The sequence below is a fragment of the Platichthys flesus genome, chromosome 18 (genome assembly GCF_949316205.1).
Source record: "Platichthys flesus chromosome 18, fPlaFle2.1, whole genome shotgun sequence".
In the NCBI taxonomy this organism is placed as follows: Eukaryota; Metazoa; Chordata; class Actinopteri; order Pleuronectiformes; family Pleuronectidae; genus Platichthys; species Platichthys flesus.
In genome coordinates, this window is record NC_084962.1 from 20,435,051 (window position 1) to 20,456,356 (window position 21,306).

At 41.4% G+C, this 21,306-nt stretch overlaps 2 protein-coding genes across 4 annotated transcripts; one reads left to right on the top strand and one right to left on the bottom strand.

The window, feature by feature from the left end:
- Positions 1-8,031: 8,031 nt before the first annotated feature.
- Positions 8,032-20,357, bottom strand: LOC133974015 (calumenin-A-like). 3 transcript variants are annotated; one of them, XM_062412108.1, is made up of 9 exons: positions 20,336-20,357; positions 19,368-19,486; positions 11,674-11,786; positions 10,017-10,235; positions 9,372-9,556; positions 9,122-9,288; positions 8,895-8,955; positions 8,418-8,617; positions 8,032-8,317 (listed from the first exon to the last, which is right to left on the bottom strand). In XM_062412108.1, exons 4-9 carry the CDS (start codon positions 10,232-10,234, stop codon positions 8,213-8,215), a joined length of 936 nt encoding a protein of 311 aa, XP_062268092.1. In that variant the 5' UTR covers position 10,235; positions 11,674-11,786; positions 19,368-19,486; positions 20,336-20,357; the 3' UTR covers positions 8,032-8,212. The 3 variants fall into 3 exon arrangements, with proteins under 3 accessions (XP_062268092.1, XP_062268093.1, XP_062268091.1); XM_062412109.1 differs by lacking the exons at positions 11,674-11,786; positions 19,368-19,486; positions 20,336-20,357 and adding an exon at positions 10,779-11,116; XM_062412107.1 differs by lacking the exons at positions 11,674-11,786; positions 19,368-19,486; positions 20,336-20,357 and having other exon boundaries at positions 10,017-10,472.
- nkx2.2b (NK2 homeobox 2b) lies at positions 15,271-16,545 on the top strand. Its single transcript, XM_062412027.1, has 2 exons — positions 15,271-15,517; positions 15,986-16,545. The coding sequence occupies exons 1-2, from the start codon at positions 15,271-15,273 to the stop codon at positions 16,543-16,545; spliced, it is 807 nt and encodes a 268-aa protein (XP_062268011.1).
- Positions 20,358-21,306: the final 949 nt, after the last annotated feature.

Sequence of the window (21,306 nt, forward strand, 5' to 3'; positions counted from 1 at the left end):
CAGATATTTCATTATCAGTGTATATGTTACATGATTCAATACATTTTACTGCAAGAATATAAAACTATGTTTGTTGTGTAGGTTACTTTCTGTTTCAACCCAGTATTTATATTCTACGAAGTGAAACATTGACTGTTTCCTAATATACATACAATTATGAGATAAATCAATGCATCAGTGTCAAATCTCATAAACCACAAATTTCCTCCAGCGACCATATTAGTCCCAAAACTCTGATACAACAGCTTCTCATGCAGATGTTTTATAAACTGTTCAAAATAAAACAAAGATCAACAGCTGATGCTTTTACGTGAAGTGAAGTTTAAGAACAAAAACCACAGGGTTAGTTTCAGGGTTAATTAAGTATTTGATCACCTCTGAATGTCCCTTCACAATAAAATGAAACTGGTTGATAGTAAGTTGCTGTGATGGTCTAAGATACATATTTAACATGTTAAAACGTGTCAGGATTCATCCTCTGAGGACCAGGAATGTCTGTTAGTCGTTAAGATCTCGTGCTTCACAGACCGGTAACAAACATGGAGGCTCGGAGGTGGGAACCCGACGCCCGACACACATGTGAGATGTTTCTCTGTGTCGCTCCACAGAGAAACATCCTCTGGAGAGGAGAATGGAACCTGCTGGCGGTTGATTCTCATGAACAAAGGTCGGTGTCGGTGCTGAGGTGCGAGCGGCGGCTTCTTCAGACTCGTCTCCGTTTGCTTAAGAATCCAATCAGCACGTTATGAATAATAATGACCTGTTTCTGAGGAGGAATAATGGGAAGGCTGCATGCAGAGCCGGTCGAGGTCAGGGCTTAGCCAGCGATGCTGTGTTTGGACAAGGAGTGTTTACCACACACACACACGCATGCATACATATGAGGGATGTCCTATCTTAAGCTCTGTATGCACAACTCCTCCCACAGTCCAGTTCAGACCCTTCAAGAATCAGAAGCAGAGTCTCATCAGCAGATCTGAGCTAATTGTTAGAGAATGGTTCGTGTCTCCATCAGCAAGTCAAAGTGGCCCTGGAGTGAAAATTAAATGAATCTGTGTGACTGTTAGAATCCAATGATTTATAATCTGGCGTCACCAGCGGGTCGTACACTTGTCCACATGGACGGATTACTGGACGGGCCCGCTGGGCTCCACTGTGGAGCTGTCCGTCCACGTCTCTGTGTTTGAAAGACAAAATATGACCTTGAAGAAACCGTGAGGACGCAAAAACACAAAGAGACACGAGACTAAAGGACACACAATGACCACAAAGAAAAGCAAAACGACCAAATGATAAAAACCAGACACAAAACAAGGAGCATTAAAAGATTCAAAGGTATAAATATCACAATCGATCCATGAATTCTTCTCTGAGTGAAAACGTCCCCTCCTGGGCACATGGTGTTATCACTGAGAGGATTCACAGAACAATGATCATAGAGACACAATAAGGAAGAAGAGACACCGAACAACTACAGAGACACAAAATGACCACGGAGAACTACACAATCACAAAGAGACGTCACGTGCCCGTCGAGATTTAAACAATGGTTTTCCTTTGAGAGGAGTTAAAATATCTTTGCATGAAGCCCGTGAGCTGGAGGGAAACTCAAGGATCTGGAAACTGTGTGGTGCCGAATGGAGAAGTGAACATATGATGTGGACGCTTTTCACACCTGCTCTAAAACACACACTGTGGGTTTCTGTCTTTATCTGTCTGCCTCCTGCTTTCTGCTCAGATCTCTGCTCCTCTGCAGAGCTGCTGCTGCTGCCGGACCACGTGCTCTCTGAGTAAACCTCCACACCTTCCTCATGTTTGCCCTCGGCTTTAGCCCTCGACTGGTTCCACAGCCCAACCAGTGGAGGGAGGGACACTGGAGACCAGCTGAAACCAGCACACTGCTTTCACTCGCTTTATTTATGTGTCGGAGAAGCAGGACAAACACAACGCTGCAGCTCAGGGTGAAGTCATGTGATGATGGTAGATTATTATATATTTATCAGACTATACAGTCGTCTGATTGGTGAGTCAAAGCCCCCCCCCCCCCCTGTGAGTGAATAACAAACTCAATGTTAAATCCCTATGAATCTCAGCTTCTTCTTCTTCTTCTATAAGGTGATTTAAAACAGCTTGGTCAGATGAACAGAGGTGATCTCTTCAAGAGCTGCTTGTTAGTTCCACTGAGTTTATTCTCATCTATTATGTATTTTAAGTCCTGTTGGAGACTGGAGCACTTTCATTTCACTCTTATCTTATATTTTATGAGGTTTTATCATCTGTCAAACAGATTCCTTGTTCTTTCTAAGACTGGAAACCAAATCTACCTTCAGGTACAAATAAAGGAACCTGAACCTGAGACATTATATAACAGCCGATAGTTTGAGGCCTCGGGTGTAGAAGCAGAAATCCGGACCCACACTCTTCTGTTTACAGCCCGATAGGTTCCTGTTACCCCCCCTCCCCCCCAGTGGAGAGGCTGAAGCCTTCAAGTCAACGTGTTCCACTCAACCCAGTCTCATCACCTCCTTCTCCCCACAAGGACTGTTGACCTGCAGGAACCAAAGCTGCTCAAACATGATCCGTCAAACCAGAAGCTTCCGGCCCCTTGTGCCTGATCCTGTTCATGAAGAACCCGTTTATGGAGATCACACTTTTATAACCTGTTTGTTCCTGATGTTGTGTTTCCCTCCGAACATCCAGGAGCTGAACGAGCTCTTTAACGCACAAGTTTTAAAACCTGCTTTACATTTCTCATATGTTCCGACGACATGTCCACGAAGATCTGATGAAGAAGACGATTAGAATTTTGCCAAGTGCAGCGTTAAAGCAGGATTTCTCATCTTTGATGTGTGAGTGAGAAAAGCTTGGAGCTCTAATGTCGACGTGTCGAGAACAAACACCGGAGCTGAGGTCTCCCAGCGGGGGGGCGTCTTTGAACCACTGATAATTCAGAAAGAAAAGTCCATCTGAGATAAAGAGCAGTTTGCCATTCATGGACATGTACAATGACGCTTTCTTAAGGCGAAAAGAGCTTAAGAGTCAATCTGGTGCCTTTCAGCCCCCCCGCCCGGCCACCCAGAGAGCTCAGGGTCTGGGGGTTTACGGTGGGATGAAACCTGGCGGGGAAACCGTCGCCTGCAGCTAAACGTCAGAGTTATCGGCCCAAATGTGGTCTTCACCCTCCGGAGTCTGAAGTGTTGGGTGAATATTCCTCTGGAGGTGAGCTGCAGCGCCACGTGCGGTGTAAACTCGGCCGGCTGCCTCTCGGCCGGGCGGCCAAATACAACAAGTCAGCAGCAGGTCACCTGACGGTACAGTTTGACAGAGAAAAGGCTTTAAATGACATGAAACCAGTTATATGTGGCGTTGACTAATAGCCGGCGACGCAGACCCGCCACAACAAAAAGGCGCCTGAGACGGCGCCTTGATTCATGGGAAAGCCGCGGCTCTGCCTTTGTGGCGGCTCCTCCACTGAGCAAATACTCCAAACTGTTCATTCCCCGCCGGCCCTTTCTCTCCTGCACCACATTGTTTGTGCCCTCGCATTTCATTGAGGCTGGAGGGGGGGAAGATTGCTCTCAGAGCCACTGAGCAAACAGTGGAGAAAGGAGCCTGCCATCTTTACTCTGTTCCCAGGAGAACTTGCCTTTTTTATTTTTTCATTTCAGCTCCAAGCTGTCGAGCTGAGCCAACAGTTTGATGTCAGAAAGCTGAATTAATTGCTTTAAGCCGAGGGGGCGGGCCACCCATCACCAAACGCTCCCCGAAATGTTTCACCGCAGATTATTAAAGATTTCCCGCTACACAAGGTGCACAAATACTGCGCGGCAGAAAGAGTCAGACTTAATTCTCTTTCTTTGATTTATGGTTTGAATCATTTCAGAGAGTTTTAGGATTATGTCTGAAGGTTATTTTGGTTTTTGTCTTTTCTCCCAGAGAAACACAGGAAACTGAAAAAACTGAGGAGACACAATAACAACAAACTGCAAATCAGCTTCCTCCTCACACGGCAGCTTCTCACATGATCCTCTAAATCAAAGTGAGTCTTGTTGCTGTGATTCTGGATTTGACCGATTGATCTGAAATGTGTTAAATTAGGATTTTTCTTCTTCTCTTGACCCGACGACTGAATCTGTGGCGACTTCTCACCGGAAACGTCCAACAGCTTCATCGGGGCGACGGTGTTCCACCAGGATCACGTTCAGGATACGTTCTTGTTTGAAAATGGTGTTTTCAAAACGATCTCCATCCTCACTAACACACCTGAAAACTCACGTGAGCGCTCGTGCACGCTGGTGTGAACAGGAACAGCTGGACTAACATCTGGTTTCCTCCACGTGTGTACATTGTTGTTAATAGAGTTTGAACTGATCAGTAACACAACGTAGAACCGGGGCCGTGGAGACCTTCACAACGACAACGATCACAGTTTCATGCTCCGGACAAACAAAACAGGATTTCAAGTCAAACCAAGTTATTAAATCAATGCTGAGGAAAAGTGAACAGGAAATAAAATCCAGACAAACTCGGGTTCACCAGCTGCCGCCGCTTCCACACGACACGATGTGATTGGCTAACACACGGAACCACGAAGCAGTTTGACAACACGTGGTCATTTTAAAACGTGCTTTGGAAAGTCAATAAATAATGTTCTTACTCAAAAGGAAAATGTTGGATTAGATAATTTATTCACTTCTTTATCTAAAACACTTTTAATATTTTATTGACGGTTGATAAAGAAACACTTCAATTAGAGAATTTACTCTAAACTGTTGGATAATGAAATTTTAATGTCCTCAGGGCGACGTCCCCTGTCAGTCGTCCCTCAGAGGACAATCTGTCCACTCTCCATACAAAGACCTTCCACGTTTAAACTATCTCCAGCTCCCCCCCCCACCCCCCCACCCTGCCAGCGTTTCCGACCTCCACTTAACATCCGCATCGGGGTCATTGAATGCAAAGCACACAGAGCAGTGATAAACACATCTGTGCTGTATGTTATCAGCAGATTAGTGGCTCTTTGTTAACGAGGCCGCAAACACTGAGTGAGCGATGAAAAGTCCTGAACAAAGAACGTGAGAGCGGAGGATCAACCTGCGTCTGCCGGGATTAAACATTAAAGAAATCTTTACCTTCGTGGCCTCAGCAGGAAACGTGTGTGTTGCTTTCTGGCCAAACCCCAAAACGCACAACTTGCTTCGAGTTGTGTGAAGACGATGAATTGTGTTGCAATGCTTTTTACAGAGGGAGACTCCAGATGTTGGTCTTTTTACACAGTTTGTAACTGGACGTTGGTTATTGGTTTGATTCTCTGCATATTCTAGAGCAAGTGCCACTTTTAGAATTAGCTACTATTCATAACTTTACCCAGAAATCAAATAATGGCAGGAAAACACTGACAGAATCTATTTGTGTTTCCTGAAAGATCAGAAATGGTTGTTTCACCTTCAGCTTCCACCTTTTTACGTCCAAGAGACGTAAAAAGAAATAGTGAGAAATAGTCTTACTCACAGAATATATACATACAATATATACAACATATGAAATCATAAATCTGAGTCTTGTGGTTGCATCTCGTCTCCCTGAGTCTCCCTGAGTCTCCCTCTCAAGTCTCTCTGAGGACAACGTGATGTAAACAAGCTTTTTCTCCAGTTTCACCTTCAAAACCTGAAAATCTTCAAGGGATCAATGAAGGAAAAGAAAAATCCATCCAGATGTTTGTTTAAATGACAAGAAACAGCTGCTCCATGCAAAACGTCCTTGAAGGTTTCTCCACGTGAAGGTTGTGGTTAATGTTAAGGTGGTGGGGGGGGGGGGCTCCTCAGGCAGAATCAGATGTAATTGAGGCGATGGAATAAATACATTTGGACAAAGACGTGTTGTTAAAGCTGCCTTTTGTCAGATTTTTAAGATTATTAAAAAATATATATAGATATGTTTAATTTTGAAATGAGATACATCTTATTGCAAGTAAGATAACACAGCATCAACACTTGATATTGTATTAATTCCTCTGTTTTGTGAGTCTATTTAAAGATCTTTTTATTTTGTGGTTTTAAAACAGATGGGTGACGGGAGCTCCTAGTCGTACAGACTCTAAATTATTTTATTTATCTTTTCGTTTCTGTGATGATTATTTCTTCTCTCATTCTTTCTGTTGATTTAATAATTAACAGGCTTATCAAAGTTTGGAGTTGCTGCAGCTCTTCTTCGTCTCTTTCTTTAATGTCCCCAGGATCTCAGATGGAGACGTGACAGGGATCAGGCAGTGGATCAGTGGCGCCATCTGCTGGACACGCTGCAGAATCACAGGTTTACTGATGAACCTGATGTTTCACTTTAATATTAAAAACATCTCAGGCGGTTCACTGTTGATTTATATTAAAATCTGTGATGTTTAACAGAAGGTTTACAGATTATTGTTTTAAAACCCTTTTGATTTCGTTTTATTTGGAAAGTAAAATTATTTAACGTAACATTTATCTTGAGCTGCAGGAGCTCGAAGTAATGGAGGTATGGAGAAATGCCTGAAATACAATTCAAAATAAAAGCATGACTCTGTAAAACAGATGCAAAGATTAAATGAAACAAACTTTGTCATCTGTGTTTCAGCGTCAGGGGCCTTTTACTTTACTTTCTTGTTTGATTTGCATCTTTCATAAAGAAGAAATGTTGATGTCATGTTGTCTGTTTTCATTTATATCTCTGCCTACATGTTTGAATGGCTGCCATTTGGGAAAGGGAGTGAGGAAGAGAAAAGAGAGAAGGAATCAAGGAGCGTAGATCACATCCTCGTGTTTCCTCTCATTCTGGCGTCGGAATGAGAATCTGGAGGAGAAATCCCTCTAAGTCTGACACCGTGATGGCGGCTGAGACGCAGCGTCACCACGACCAGCTGCTGTGTCACACGTCCAAGTCCGGTATTAATGATGGAGAAGCTGGAAAGTCACTTCCTGTCACGGAGACTAAAGCTGGTGTGAAGCTGTTTGCCTCCGTGCAGAACAGAGAAGCTAGAAGAAGCTACACAAAGTGATGCTGGTTCTCCTGAGTCCTCGCCTCGCTCAGCTGAAAGGAAAACGTTCAAGAGTCGCTTGTTCCAGAGAGAAACATCGAGAACAAGAGCATCGGTCAGTCGAGCTCAACCCGAGGCCCAACACCCGCTCACACTCTAGGTTCAGGTCATGTGATCGTCTGAGGGAACGATCTCACTCGCCTACATGTTGGTTCTAGTGAGTTTGTAGCTTCATAGGTTCCTGTACAGTGTACACCATTCAGGGCTTTTATTTTGAAATATTTACACTATGACTCTAACTGAATTAACTGCTCAATGTTTCTTTCTGAAGCTTCAGGTGAAAACATGAGTGCCTGGTTCTTTATCATAGCCAGGTGCACTATTATTTTGACGGTTTACCATCTGCTATCCTCGAAGCTTTTATTTTGAAATATTTAGCTTCACTTCCGTGCCACCTGTCCCTCTTTCTGCCTTCATCATGTAAATATGGAACAATGAAAAAATGATAGGAGGATAGAAGACAGCCCCAATCTGTACTTTGTCTTATTTACATTCAACAAAACAAACTACCTGAAGGAACCTGCAGAACTTTTACAACCTTAACTTTAAAGAACTATTTTTTAAATAGGGTGAGTTTTATTTTGTAGTTCTGTGTCTCGTTCACTCACGTTTCTCTTCTTCCTGTTCTGCTTCCTCTCAGGATCATCACTCGTCTGCTCTTAGTCGCTCTCACAGCTAAAGACACAAAAGACAAATTAAATTTGACGTCAGGGACAAAGAAGTTTCAGAAGTCTGTATTTTATTTTGAAACTCACCAGGTTTCCAGTCGCAGCCGAACGTCCACACAGCGTTTTACAGTTTGAACAAAGAAACCAGTGGCTTGTGTTAACTGGTCTCGTTTCATTTTGAAAACTGTGTGGTTTGAGTCTCAGTCCGTTTTAAATTGGTCTGTACAAAATATATTAATTCTTATATTTAATAAAAAGAAGAAGGTTTAAAGGGTAAAAACTCAAAATACAGATTGAAGAATGTTCTTTTCTTTTATTGCAGAGAAGTTGTTTGTCAGTTTACAGATTGTGACATTAAACCTGAAAAACACAAAACTGATCAATAAACATTCAACCAGAAAAATAACTCAGAATCATGTAGTAAAAAGAAAGTTTCGTACAAAAGTATAAATCATGTTTTCTATGAGAGGATCTAGAACTCGTCGTGTCGCTGCAGAGCTTCTCCGTAGTTCGTCACCTGACTTCCCACAAACATCTCGTGGTTGTTCAGAATTTCCGTCTTGGTCAGTTTTCCGTCCTGAAGAAAAAGAAAACAACGAGTAAACAAACCGAACTCGTGAAGATGAAACCGACTGAGATCAGATCCGAGGTTTCTGGAGGTTATGAATCATCTGGACCTTGTCGGCGTCGGACTCCGTCACCAGATGTTTAGCTTCAGCGTCCGAGAAGCTCAGGTCCGGCCTGAAGAGCCAGTCACTGGTCTCCTGCTGGTCCAACTTCCCGTCTTTGTTTTTGTCCTTTTTGTCCAAGAAATGCTGACGTTCGGTTTCCGCCTCCTCTGGAAGGTTCTCCTCACCTTCTGGGATGTTCAGGTCCTCTGCAGCCAAGTAATCAGATTACAGGGGGAATCAGATTACTCTCACTGTGTGGTCTTCTTTGAACATGTGAGGACGTCAACCCCCCCACCCCCCCTCACCACTGATTCAATTCAAACGTTGTACACATTAACCAAACCAGAGGGTTCAGGGTCAAACTCTCAAGGCGTGAAGTTCGTCGTTGTTCCTATTAAAACGATAAAAACTGACTCGACCTTTAAAGCTTCACGTTTTAAATGTTTATTAAAAACAGTTGAATTCTCAGAGCAGAACTTTTACCCATGAACTCCTTCAGGTCGATGAAGCCGTCTCCGTTCTTGTCGATTTCTCCCATCGTTTCCTGTTCACACAAAACAAAACAAGCTTTTAAAAGACTGAACGAGCCGGAATCACCGACTTCCTGTGACCTCCTGTGACCTCCTGTGACATCATGTGACCTCCTGTGACATCATGTGACATCATGTGACCTCCTGTGACATCATGTGACCTCCTGTGACATCACTCACCTGAACCAGAACCTCTCTCATGTGCAGGTGGTTCTCAGGATGAAGAAAAGCGTTGAACTCTTGTTTGTCTGCTTTGAGATCTGCGTCCCGGTCGGCGGCTCTGAAGCGTCGCTCCTCCCGCTCCATCACCCGGCTGTAGTCGAACTCTGACCCCAGGTCAGTGCCGTCTGTCGGAGGTGATCACAAACTGGTCAGAGGTTTCTCATGAATGTGACTCGGGCGTTCGATAGCCAGCGTTCGACGGGCTTACCGCTGTACTTGGTGCGGTTATACTCGTCCCAGCTGATGAGTCCGTCCCGGTCGGCGTCGTACTGGTCCCACTGACTCTCCATCTCGTGGAACGTGTGGTTCCTCTGGACGCTCTGGATCCAGATCTGCAGCTCGTCCTCAGAGATGAACCCGTCTTTGTTGACGTCGATTCTGTCCACGATGAGGCTGCAGAGACAGGAAGTGGCTCATGAAGGTCTGAGGCTTTCAAACTAATAAATCACACGACTGATTTCATCATATCAATGTTTTCATGTTCCTCTGATTTTATTAAAAGGAAATCTGATTCTTGATCAGCTGATAAAAACTCTTAGTTTCATGTTTTTTGTTGTTCTGTCCTGTTGAAAGGTTTTAAATAAAGCTCCGCCTCTTTTCAACGTTTTAAAAAAACCAGGTTGAACCTGTTGAACGAGTCGAGTTCACGTAAACTCGCGGAGCAGGAAACAAAAAGCTGAACGTTTCCAACAAGCGACTCATTTCCAGAAAGACACACCTGAACCAGCTGCTGGGACACGTCCACAGCCCGGCAGCACGTGGACGTCTTCTCTGTCTGAGGCTTCTGTCTTTAACTGTGTGAATCTGACTTCAAGCTTAAGAATGAATTCATTATTTACGTGTATTAACGCACCCGAGTCGACGCAGGCTCTCCTCTAGGGGGAGCTTGTCAAACTCTGGGGCGTCGTCTTCTCCCAGAAAAGCTTCGTGGTCGTATTCGAACCCTTTGTCGTCCTCGTGCTGGACGTGGCCGAGCAGCGCCTCCATCACCCGCTTCTTCTTCTCTGTCGGTTTGCTGCGGCCGAACGCGACGCAGCAGAAGAAGAAACACAGCAGCAGCGGACGAGTCATCCTGAGACACAGCAGAACCAGAACCAGGACCAGAACCAGAACCAGAACCAGGAGGCGACAAGGAACCAACAGAGAATGATTAAGAGATTGAATACATTTATAGAAAACACAAACAAACAAAAGTCTTAAAAGCAGTGTCATTAAAAACTGGAAGAACATGAACAGTTATTAATATATTATAAAGTTCATCATGTTCATTAAAAGCAGCAGCGTCGACAGCATTCAAATTAATATAAATATGAATTTAATTAACATCGACACAACGTCAAATCATTTTCTATAAACAAACTCCTCCTTTAATATTTTCTCAACACATTAATTTGAGGTTACTTGTTACTGTTGTTACTTAATTTACATGAAATCTATGTTTTCATTGAGATATTTGTGCTTTTACTTGATTTATTTTGTAATTATGATTATTGTTAGCTTGAAAATCATTTTATAAATCAGTTGATTTTAAACTCAAACTATAAACAAGTGAAAACACAAAGTGAATCTGAAGGAATCAAATGAATGAACTGTAAACAAACAGCTGAGCTCTCACCTGTCGTTTCACCTGCTCCTTTTCTTCTTCTTCTCACTCTCTCTCTCTCTCTCTCTCACTCTCCCTCTCTTTCACCTGCAGAAGTTTCCTTTCAGCCAATCCCGTCCCACCTGAATCCCTTGTCCCTCTGTGATTGGTCCACTTGAGCATTAGCATGTTTTCTGTAAATGACCCCGAGGGCACGGTCATCGTACTCGTTTCTCATTGGCTGATGGTTTTTATTCGGACCAATCAGCAACGGGAGATGAACAGAGAGAATTTATTTCTGCCACGTCTTTGAAAACAAAAACAAACTGCATGACTCAGTTTAAAAGAAGAAATTTATGTTTAACTCTTAAGTTAATTTAATAACAGTCTGGATTTCAAAACATTAAATATTCATCTTTTTATTTGCATTTTGAGAAATAAAAAAGCACTTGAATAAAAAGATTGTTTAATTAGTTTGGAAGAACTTTATTAAAAATAAATCTGAGGAAAAATTATGAATTAGCTGTTAATGTTTTGTGAAATTTATCTTATTTATTTTACGTGTTTATTTAATGAAATTAAAACGCAAAAAGTGATAATTGTTGTTTTTTAATTTGTACAACCTTGAATCTAAATCAGAAACAAAAGAGTTTAAAGTTGTAAATAATAAATGTTTCTGTAGATGAGTTCTCACAGTTCCACACGTTCATGTGTCAAAGGTCAAGACTGATGTTTTGTGTCTTTGTGTTTCTTTGCATCATCTCTTTGTGGTTATTTTGTCTTTGTGGTTATTTTGTCTTTGTGGTTATAGTGTGTATCTTGTATGTGAAGCTGTGACTGGATCCCACAGTTCATGGCAGCTTCACTGGACTTCATGAACCAGATGTTCAGAACATCCCTGTGTCTCCTGTGAGTGAGTCCTACGAACCTGGAAGTTCTGAAGAGCCCGGTGGTCACCTTCGTCTTAGTGTGGACGTGCTTGGAGACATCAGAGAAAGACGATGGAGGACGATCACATGTCACCAGAGGCCCAGAGGTCGTCTGTGAACAGACACGTGATTTAGAAAGTGAGAAGACTGAAAACACGGAGTTTATTTATAATGCAACAGCGCCACCTATTGGTCTAATTCACGAATTACAGTTTCCCTCTCATTGCAAACTTCAATTTGAAGTTGACTGGCCTGTAATTCGTCTTTAACGTATAAATTAGGTTTTGATCAGTTTTTCACCAGTTGGGTGAGTTTAGATATTCACACACTTCCAGTCATCTGATCAGATATTATGTATAATTTAATCTGATCATGTTAAAATGATTTTTACTTATTGACAACACTTCAGAGAAGAATTTAACAAATAAACAATTCCTAGAATTAGTTCCACAATAACGTGAAGAACCTTTTGGGGAACTGTAATTAGATTTATTTAGAAAATGATCAGAGAACAATGAGGCAGGGTGGAGAATTAAAAGTTACACAGTGATAACTTGTGAAATTGTCATTTTTTTTAGGCAGCTGCACAATAATGATAATCATCAGGGGATTACAGATCGTTCACCTCAACAAAAACAGATCTGATCTCTGAACAGAATTTTTTTCTGTTTCAAACATTTTCATTTTCTTTTATAATTTTTCAGGTTCAGTTTTTTTTAAATGAAAATGTGCTGATGTGTCTGAGCTGCAGTTCCTCAGTCGGACACCAGAGGGCAGTCTGAGCTCAGGTTTGAGCAGAGGGCCCCCCTGGAGGTTATGGGAGGTTCTGCATCTCTAAATAAAATAATATTAATATGTGAAGGGACTAAGATTCATGACTAGTCTGTTTCTGTTTTCAGGATAATAATATCTGATATGTTTCCTTTTTACTATTTCCTAGTTTGTTTTTTACCTAAAAAATCCAGAGGTGCTGAGTTCACTTGTTCTTCATGTGTGAACTGTTCTTAATAAATGTGACAGAATGAGAGGATTTTAGAAAAGTAGGAAATTAAAGCTCAGAAAACGGGTTTAAAATGTTATTTTTCATTTTTCATGATATGTTTTGTTTTATTCTAGTTTCAATCAGATTCGTTGTTCACCTGTTTCTTATTTGATTTATTCAAACAAAATAAAGAACATGTGAATCACAACATTTATCTATTTTCATTTATTTGTCCAATTGTAAATACAGTTTTTATGAGTTTCTTTTTTCCCCTTTTATTTAAATAGTAATTTTATGTTATTTTGGTTTTTCGATGCATTCTATTTTCTATTTATCTTCCAATTTATCTATTTTATCTTATATAATTGATTATTAATATTTAAAGAATTTTATTTAGTAAATTCTTCATTTTTTCACATTTCATTAGACTGGTTTTCCTTGTTTAATAACAATTTAATAATTTAAATTTCTTTTCAAATGTTATTCTATTATTTGTTAAAATAAGCTAAACTGTTGTGTGTGTCTGTGCACGCCTGTGTGTGTCCGTGCACGCCTGTGTGTGTGGTCATGAATATAGAGGACAGTCTATTGAAGGCTGCAGTGTGAATACCATGACAACTCCCAGCAGCCTCACATGTATTCCCAGCAGATAGTGAGAGTGAGAGTGTGTGTGTATGTGCGCGCGAGTGTGTGTGTGTGTGTCTGTGTGTGTGTCAGTCAGGCCATTATAAAGTGTTCAGGGGGAATAAATGGGATAAATGTGGAGGCTGTGCCGTCTTTGTGGCCGTCGGCTTGTCGTGTGTTTGTTTGCAGAGTTCGACCACCCAGCAGGCGCACACACACACACACACCGACACACACACACACACACAGAAACACAACTCATTGGCACACACATCACACAGTAAACTAACCAGATAGACAAATCCAAAAGAAGAAGATAATTCTCAAAGATCCTGTTTTTTGAAATCCTTCATAGACATTTTAAATCTTTTAATAAACTGTTAACTCATATTCTGATTCAACTTATTAATAATAATAATAATAATATGTTGTTTGTTCACTGAACATTTTTTGCTGCTTCGTATTTTTTTGCTTGTAATAAGAAAAAAGACGTTTGATGTTTTGCTTTTCTTTTTTGAGACAAAAGGATAATTTGAAAAACACAAATCACAGATGAAACTTCAGGTCTGAAACTCAAGATTCTCAAGACGTCAACATGCTGCTGACTTTTCTTTATAAGGAATCTTTAGTATAAATATATCAGAAATCTGAAGAACATCCACAACTGAAGCACATGATGATATAAGTTTTATTTTTCATAATAAGGAAGCATCATGTTTTAATATTTATGCTTGAAAACATGATTTAACGATTTAACTGGGGCCCCAGCATGGGAAGGGCCCTGGTTACTGGTTATATCTTCCAGTACAGGGACCAGTGATGTGCAGCTGAACCTGCCTGACAGCCCGAGGTGCTGCACCAGGCAGAGGGATACGCACCGTTATCAAATAGTTCCATAACAAACAATGACTGAAGACTGTTTATTCTCAGAATCCATGTTTCCCTGAGTTATTAAATCATCTATTAACTAAAGACCACAGTGACAAACGCTTAGTGAGTCTAAGTTCCCTCATCACTGAATACAGGCTTTTAAAATCCAGATTCAAACTTCACCATGAGGAGGGCTGAGTTTGTTTTGCACTCAGGAGAATCAAAGGAGAATCAAAGGATCACGGTGATTATTAAGAACACACAGATATGAAGTGAGAGACTCTTCAGTTGATCCGAACAACAAACACCGAGCAGCTCGTTCCTCATGTGAAACACTCAGATCTCAGATCAGTGCTCCACCTTCAGGTCGTTTCATCTGCTGAGAAACTTTCATAATTTAATATAATGCAAGTGCTTTTAAAAGTTTAGTTAATTATAATAATACAAAACACATCAGAAGAACTTTATTGATTGTCCTCTGTGTTATTTATTTATCAATTAACTGTTGTTCAGGTGGATTTTAATGTTGATTTGTTGGTTTACGAGAACTTGAAAAATAATTAATTAAAAAAGGAATATTTAGTGGTTTTCACTTTGTTGCATTTTTCTTATTTATTTTATTTCTTCTTATTAATTTAACTTTTATATGTTTCTTCCTCTCAATAATAAACCTTATCCCAGGATGTTTATGATTCTTCTTCTGCAGCAGATCAGTGTCTATTAAATGTAAAACGGTTGTTTCTCTTTCTAATCCTCATTAATCTTCATCTCCTCCCGGATCTGATCCCGGTTCAGTTTCACACCCTCTTCCTCTTGACTCCCGGGACCCGCCTTCGTCCTTTTAACGGTTTGCACACACACACAGACACACAAACGCGTCGTTAAAAGGACGGAGGACACACGCTCCTCACGTCCCCCTCATGTCTGTTTCATGCCGGTAGACCCTCTCCTCCGGTCGGCCCAAGCAGCTCCGGGCTCCCGCTTCATTTGACGACCTCCATGGACGCAGGTCCTCCGGTGTCGGCTCCTCTCTGACGGGCTGCAGCCGCTGAAGCATCGCTGACTCGAACCTGCAACCCTCCGCTTCCTTCCCTCGCCTCTCCTTCCCTTCACGCGCGCCATGTCTTTTGGCACAATCACAAGAACCGGGTTCTCCGTGCGCGACATCCTGGATCTCCCGGACCCGACGGGCCGGTTCAGCGGCGGCTCCGGGACCGAGGAGACGGAGGAGGACGACCCGGAGGTCTCGGGCTCGGAGAACCCGCAGAACCGGGGATTTAACGCGCGGAGCCTGAGTGCGCGCGGCGGCGGAGGAACCGGGCTCCTGGGCCGGTGGAGCCGCGGGGCCGGGGGCCTGACCTTCTCACGTGAGCACATTGATTCATAAACATAATTCATCATCTAATTCACCTGCACGTGCAACTTGGACTTTATCTCTTTTCTGCCTCTAAAGTTTAAATCTGACGTGTTTACAAAATCTAGACGAAACTGTATTATCCTGTTGAAATATCAATATCCATGTCAAATATGTTATAATTGTACTTTCAGTTGTATCACTAAGTTTAAAAATGGCTTCAGAGCATCAGTTCATCTTCATATCTTCTAACTGGATGTGTCCTCGTGTCTGTTTACTGCAGAATTAGATTAATATCTTATTTTACATTATTCTGATCAATCAGCTGATTTATGTATTTCATGCTGAGCAGAGCAGCTCGATATGGATCAACTTTAAATCGTGTCTATGTTAATTTTCACATGAAGCTGAATAGAAAACTACTTTTCAGTTTCAGAGTAACAGAGTCCAGGGAGTAATCAGATTACTTGTCCCCCTGCAGTACACGGTCTCTCCTTCAAGCCTCGACCTGAGCCCAAATCCCCGCAGCGGTTCGCGGACCAGTCCCCGGACGGACGGGGCCTCCGGGACTCGGGGGGGGCAGAGGCGCAGAAGAGCCGCGGCCGGAAGCGGCGCGTGCTGTTCTCCAAGGCGCAGACCTTCGAGCTGGAGCGTCGCTTCCGGCAGCAGCGCTACCTGTCCGCCCCGGAGCGGGAGCACCTGGCCGGGCTGATCCGCCTCACCCCGAACCAGGTGAAGATCTGGTTCCAGAACCACCGCTACAAGATGAAGCGGGCCCGGGCCGAGCGCAGCCTGGAGGCGCTGCAGCTGCTGCCGGGCCGCCGGGTCGCCATCCCGCTGCTGGTGCCGGACGGGAAGACGGTCCAGGACCTGGAGGGGCCTCTCCGGTCCGGCCTCAGCCTGCCGCTGTGCGCCTGCTCCCCGCTGCTGCACCCCTACGGCCCCGAGCAGCCCGGCCTGCACCCCGGCCTGCACCCCGGCCTGCCGCAGCAGCACCCCGGGGTGCCGCAGCTGGCGCACATGTACCACTGGAGCTGGTGAGGACTTGGACTGGGGCAGAACCAGTTCACGTGAGGAACAACGACACACCAGAAAATTCGCCAAGTGAGAAATATACAAGTTTTATAAATGGAGTTTGGTCAAATCTTGTTGTTATGATCTGAAAATGTGTATTTTCCAGAAAGTCTGGTTTCTGTAAACAAGATGTAAAATTGAAGTTTTATTTCTGCTGGTTTCTGATTTGCATTTTTTTCTATGTCGCTGAAAACCTGTTGATTCTTTATTGGTATTTTTAAAGCTTCTTTTCCTCCAGATGTGAAAAACAAGTCAAAGTGCACAGCTGCTTGTTGGATGTGCTCAGATCTGACTGTTCTGGAATCAGTGCTTGTGCTCAGAGGGTCATGGACGTTCTGACTGTTCTGGAATCAGTTTGTCGTGGTTCTCGTTGTGTTTTATAAAATCTATTTATAATGTTGACGTGAGGTGTTTTGTAATAAACTGGATATTTATGATGGTGAATAAAAGTGGGAGCAGGTGTGATTTAATTTCAGACTTTTATATATATATTAGTTCTAATATGGAGTTGTTTTTATATTGAAATGTTCAAGATTGTTTGAAATGAATAATATGAAAAACATTTTCTGAATTATTCAATGGATGTTTGATGACACAATCAACTTTAAAATCAAAATCTTTGATACTACATTATAATTATTGTTATTACTGTGTTTAAGGTTTTTAACTTTACAGTATCTGTTTCCTGCCTTTACAGCTGAATCCTTATTTTAACAGACTGCTCTGCTACGGTAAAGAAAATCAAAACTAGAGAAGAAATATGGAATCATTAGAAATTAGAAACGTTTTACATGCTGATAAAAATATATTGAAGTAAGTGAGAAAAATGTATTTAATGATTTATTTGTCCGTTGATGTAGTCACAGTAATTTCAGAAGTCTTAATGCATCATCACCGTTTACAGATGTGGTTCTTAACCTGGAACCAAGACAAATAATACAGAGGAGAAATATGATTCTATTTCTCATTATTATTACAGTTTCTTTTACCTTTATATGTCAACAAAATCCTTAGAATAAAAACAAGCAGCAAAGAAGTGAAAACGTTAAGAAGTTAGTTTATCATTTATTTCAGGGCGCAAAGAAAAACCGGAGATTTCTGTTTTGATTATTAATGTTTGATAATATGATAATTAACATTAAAGCCAAACATCAAGTGACTGGATTCTGTATTTAATGGAATCAAATGGGATATTCTTCCGTAGGTTGAGACGTTGTATAAATACGTAAATGTCTCTGTTAAAGTGTAAACTCATAAAGTGTTGAACTGTTTCTTTAAAGTTTCTTATTTAACATTTTAAATATCGTGTTCACAGACGTAAGATTTGTCATCAGCTCAGGTTTTATAATTTATAATAATGAGAATTATTACAAATGAGCTCATCCTCGTGTTTTCATGCTGAGAAACACTGACTTTGTTTGATCAATCTCCGTTCAGACAGCGTTTGTGAATATCATTTGGTAAATATCAAAATAATAAGATGTCACATGATTAACATTCATCAGATGCGATGAGGTCACAGGTTTAATCTTTGAGGATTTAGAAGAATTTTGTTCTTTCTCCTTTTTAAACGGATTAAACGTCTCATTTACTGTGAAGTGACAAAGGGAAGAAAGACCCCCTGTCTGTGTGGGTGTGTGGGGGGGGGTAGAGGTCAGCTCATCTGAGGGATGATGTCAGAAGTGGGGGGGGGGCAAAGCTTTGAGACAGTGTCACCTGCTGCTATAGAAGAAGAAGAGGAGAAGAAGAAGAAGAGGAGGAGGAGGAGGAAGAGGAGGAGGAGGAAGAGGAGGAGGAAGAGGAGGAGGGTTGGTTCTTTGCTCACTTCAGCTAGAATATACTGTTGATATTATAAACGTATGTCGTTCAATAATAAGAACTTATTAATGTATACCCAAAATCAAAAATGAAATGACTTATTGAATATGTTTATTTATACACACACACACACACACGCACACACACAGACACACACACACACACCGAACACACACTTTAAGTTCACTACATACAATCAAAGTTTGGAATAAAGTTCTTCAACAAAGTTTTTATCATGTAACTTGTGTAGACATATTTCAGCTGCTTCTATGTGTAGCACGTTGTGAAAGACATACAGGTTATATTATTCATTATATTATTGTTATTGTATTAACAGCAGTTGTTCTATATTTTTGAATTAAATGACTAAAGCTTGTGAAACCACAGTTTGAAGAGTTTCACTCTTTGGTTTCTATTTTTAAAAAATATCCTCCTTTATAATTGGTTTAATTAAATGGTATTGTAATTTGTATAATTTTATATTTCATTAAGTTAATACAACAATATATTTTTCTAACATTTCACAAAGAGTTTATAGCTCTTTAAACTTGAAAATGCTGCTGACACCAGACCAGCCAGCAGGTGGCAGCAGAAGCTTGATCAAAAGATCCCATCAGCCGCACTCACACACTCACACACACACACACACACACACACACACACACACACACACACACACACACACACACACACACACACACACACACACACACACACACACACACACACACACACACACACACACACACACACACACACACACACACACACACACACACACACACACACACAAACACACACACACACACACACACACACACACACACACACACACACACACAAACACTTCATTCCAGGTCGTTCTTCTCTCCCTGATGTTTCTTTTCATGTTTCTGATCAGTTTGGTTTGAATCAGTTATCTGATGATATAAAAGGTGAAAGGTCTTGATTGACAGCTGAGACTGACTCACAATTGGTCGAGCACCTGAAGCTGCGGCTCCGCCCCCCCGACTCCAGATTAACAAGATGGCAGAATCATATCTTCACGTCCTCAGCTCCACATCTGGATCGAGGGAGGAAGTGACCTCAGCTGAACGACACAATAATAAAACACAACAGTCATGGTTTAGATGTTTTTACAGAAACTTGTTAACAAAAATACTTATAGAAAGATACAGAATAAGATAATATAATATTTGAGTCCCACACGGGAGAAGTTTGCAGATCATCAGCAGACTTATATTAAAAGGTGATATATATATATATACGATTTTGTATTAATGAGAAATGTCAAAGCACCTGTTAGACACATGGATTTATGAACTGTGAGTCATCTCGATTTAATGAAACTAACTAAACTAATGATGTTGCCTGCAGGGTTAAATAAACATGAACAGTGATGCATTCATATTTCAGAATTTAAACATCTTTCCTATCAGATCATGTAGATGGAGGAAGGACAGACAGATAGATTTTATGAATCCCAAATTGGGGAATGATTCATTTACAGCAACATGTTATTACCCAGAATGCACACTCTCAGTAACTGATACACAGTAAAGTACTAGAATACACAGTAAAGTACAAGAATACACAGTATAGTACTAAGATATAATAATAACAATAAACCAGAGACCAGCACGACGCTGCAGCAGATGTTTGAATTTAAAAACAAAGTAATGAGGTGACATACAAAATAAAATATGAATATAATGATGTGATGTTAGCTTCAACGTGCTGGGATGCTAACGTTAGCCGATGTCTAACTGCAGCTAACGAGCCAGATGCTAAGCAGCTGGTGAGCAGTGCTAGCGTTAATGCTAATGTTAGCTATGTGGCACAATCTGCTGATGTTCTGAGTTTTAATCATTTAAATTCAAACTGAATCAAACAAAACATTTATTAATTACACGTTCTCCCCCTGACGTCAGACACTGACCTGCAGCAGCTGGTTTCCTGCAACACGCGCACGCACGCGCTCAGGTGACAGGTGCTTTATGAGACAGTGACCGCGTGTCGCCCCCTAACGGGCTGGAGTGTAAATGCAGCTTCACAGACAGGAAAGTGACAGATGATGAATTCAGTTCTGATTCTCCTGCAGATGGTCATGACGTCACAGCTCACGTGCTCACCACTATGATTGGGAGGGGGGGGGGGGGGGTAATAAGTACTATGATATTATCTACTGAAGGTCTTTTAAAGTATTAAAAGGAAAATTACTCCAAATACATGAAAAATAACTTCCACCTGAAGTGATGCTAAGATTCAGCAGATTAATCTGAGGATGATGAGATGATAAATTAACAAGAGAAGAGATGAAAAGCCAAATTCCTGTTTTTAACGTTACTATGGTCTTTATTCAAACGTGTTAAAAGACCTGAATCAATGAATTATGAGTTAAGTTATGAGAGTCGTAAAAGATAAATATCAGCTCATCATGTTTTTAATGGAAACAAATCAATGTAAGAAACTATAAATGATCAAGAATCACCTCACTTGTACTTATTTATTAATATGTCAACAATTCTTTAATAAGTAAATGAATAACTCCATAACCAACCTAACGATGGCGCTCTGGAGCTTCAGTGTGTCTCAGCATGTCTCTCACACACACACAGACACACACACACACACAGACACACACTTTGTCATGTTTCTTAATGCGTGTTGAAGTGGTGAGAGATGGCGTCTCGACCTCAGTCGACCTCTACACAGACGCACTGAACGATTTCTGAAGAACACTTCTGGACGCGTGACCTCTGACCTCTGACTGGAAACTGTAACCAGGTCACAGTTGGTTGGTTCCTGGAGGCGGAGTCACCTGTGATGTCACAAAACACAAAGTGATACTTGAAGATCTGACGAAAAACTGAAAATGAAACAAAACATATAAATAACACAGGAGTTCCG

Bases quoted from the DNA above. Each gene is read 5' to 3' on its own strand.
- LOC133974015 (XM_062412107.1), bottom strand. From the start codon at position 10,393: ATGTTCTTCCAGTTTTTAATGACACTGCTTTTAAGACTTTTGTTTGTT. The intron at 8,956-9,121 runs GTGAGTGATGTC...TTGTGTGAACAG, and splicing joins TGAGAGAGGTTCTGGTTCAG to GAAACGATGGGAGAAATCGA. The intron at 8,318-8,417 runs GTCCAGATGATT...CTTTTTCTTCAG, and splicing joins CGGAGTCCGACGCCGACAAG to GACGGAAAACTGACCAAGAC.
- nkx2.2b (XM_062412027.1), top strand. From the start codon at position 15,271: ATGTCTTTTGGCACAATCACAAGAACCGGGTTCTCCGTGCGCGACATC. The intron at 15,518-15,985 runs GTGAGCACATTG...GTCCCCCTGCAG, and splicing joins CGGGGGCCTGACCTTCTCAC to TACACGGTCTCTCCTTCAAG.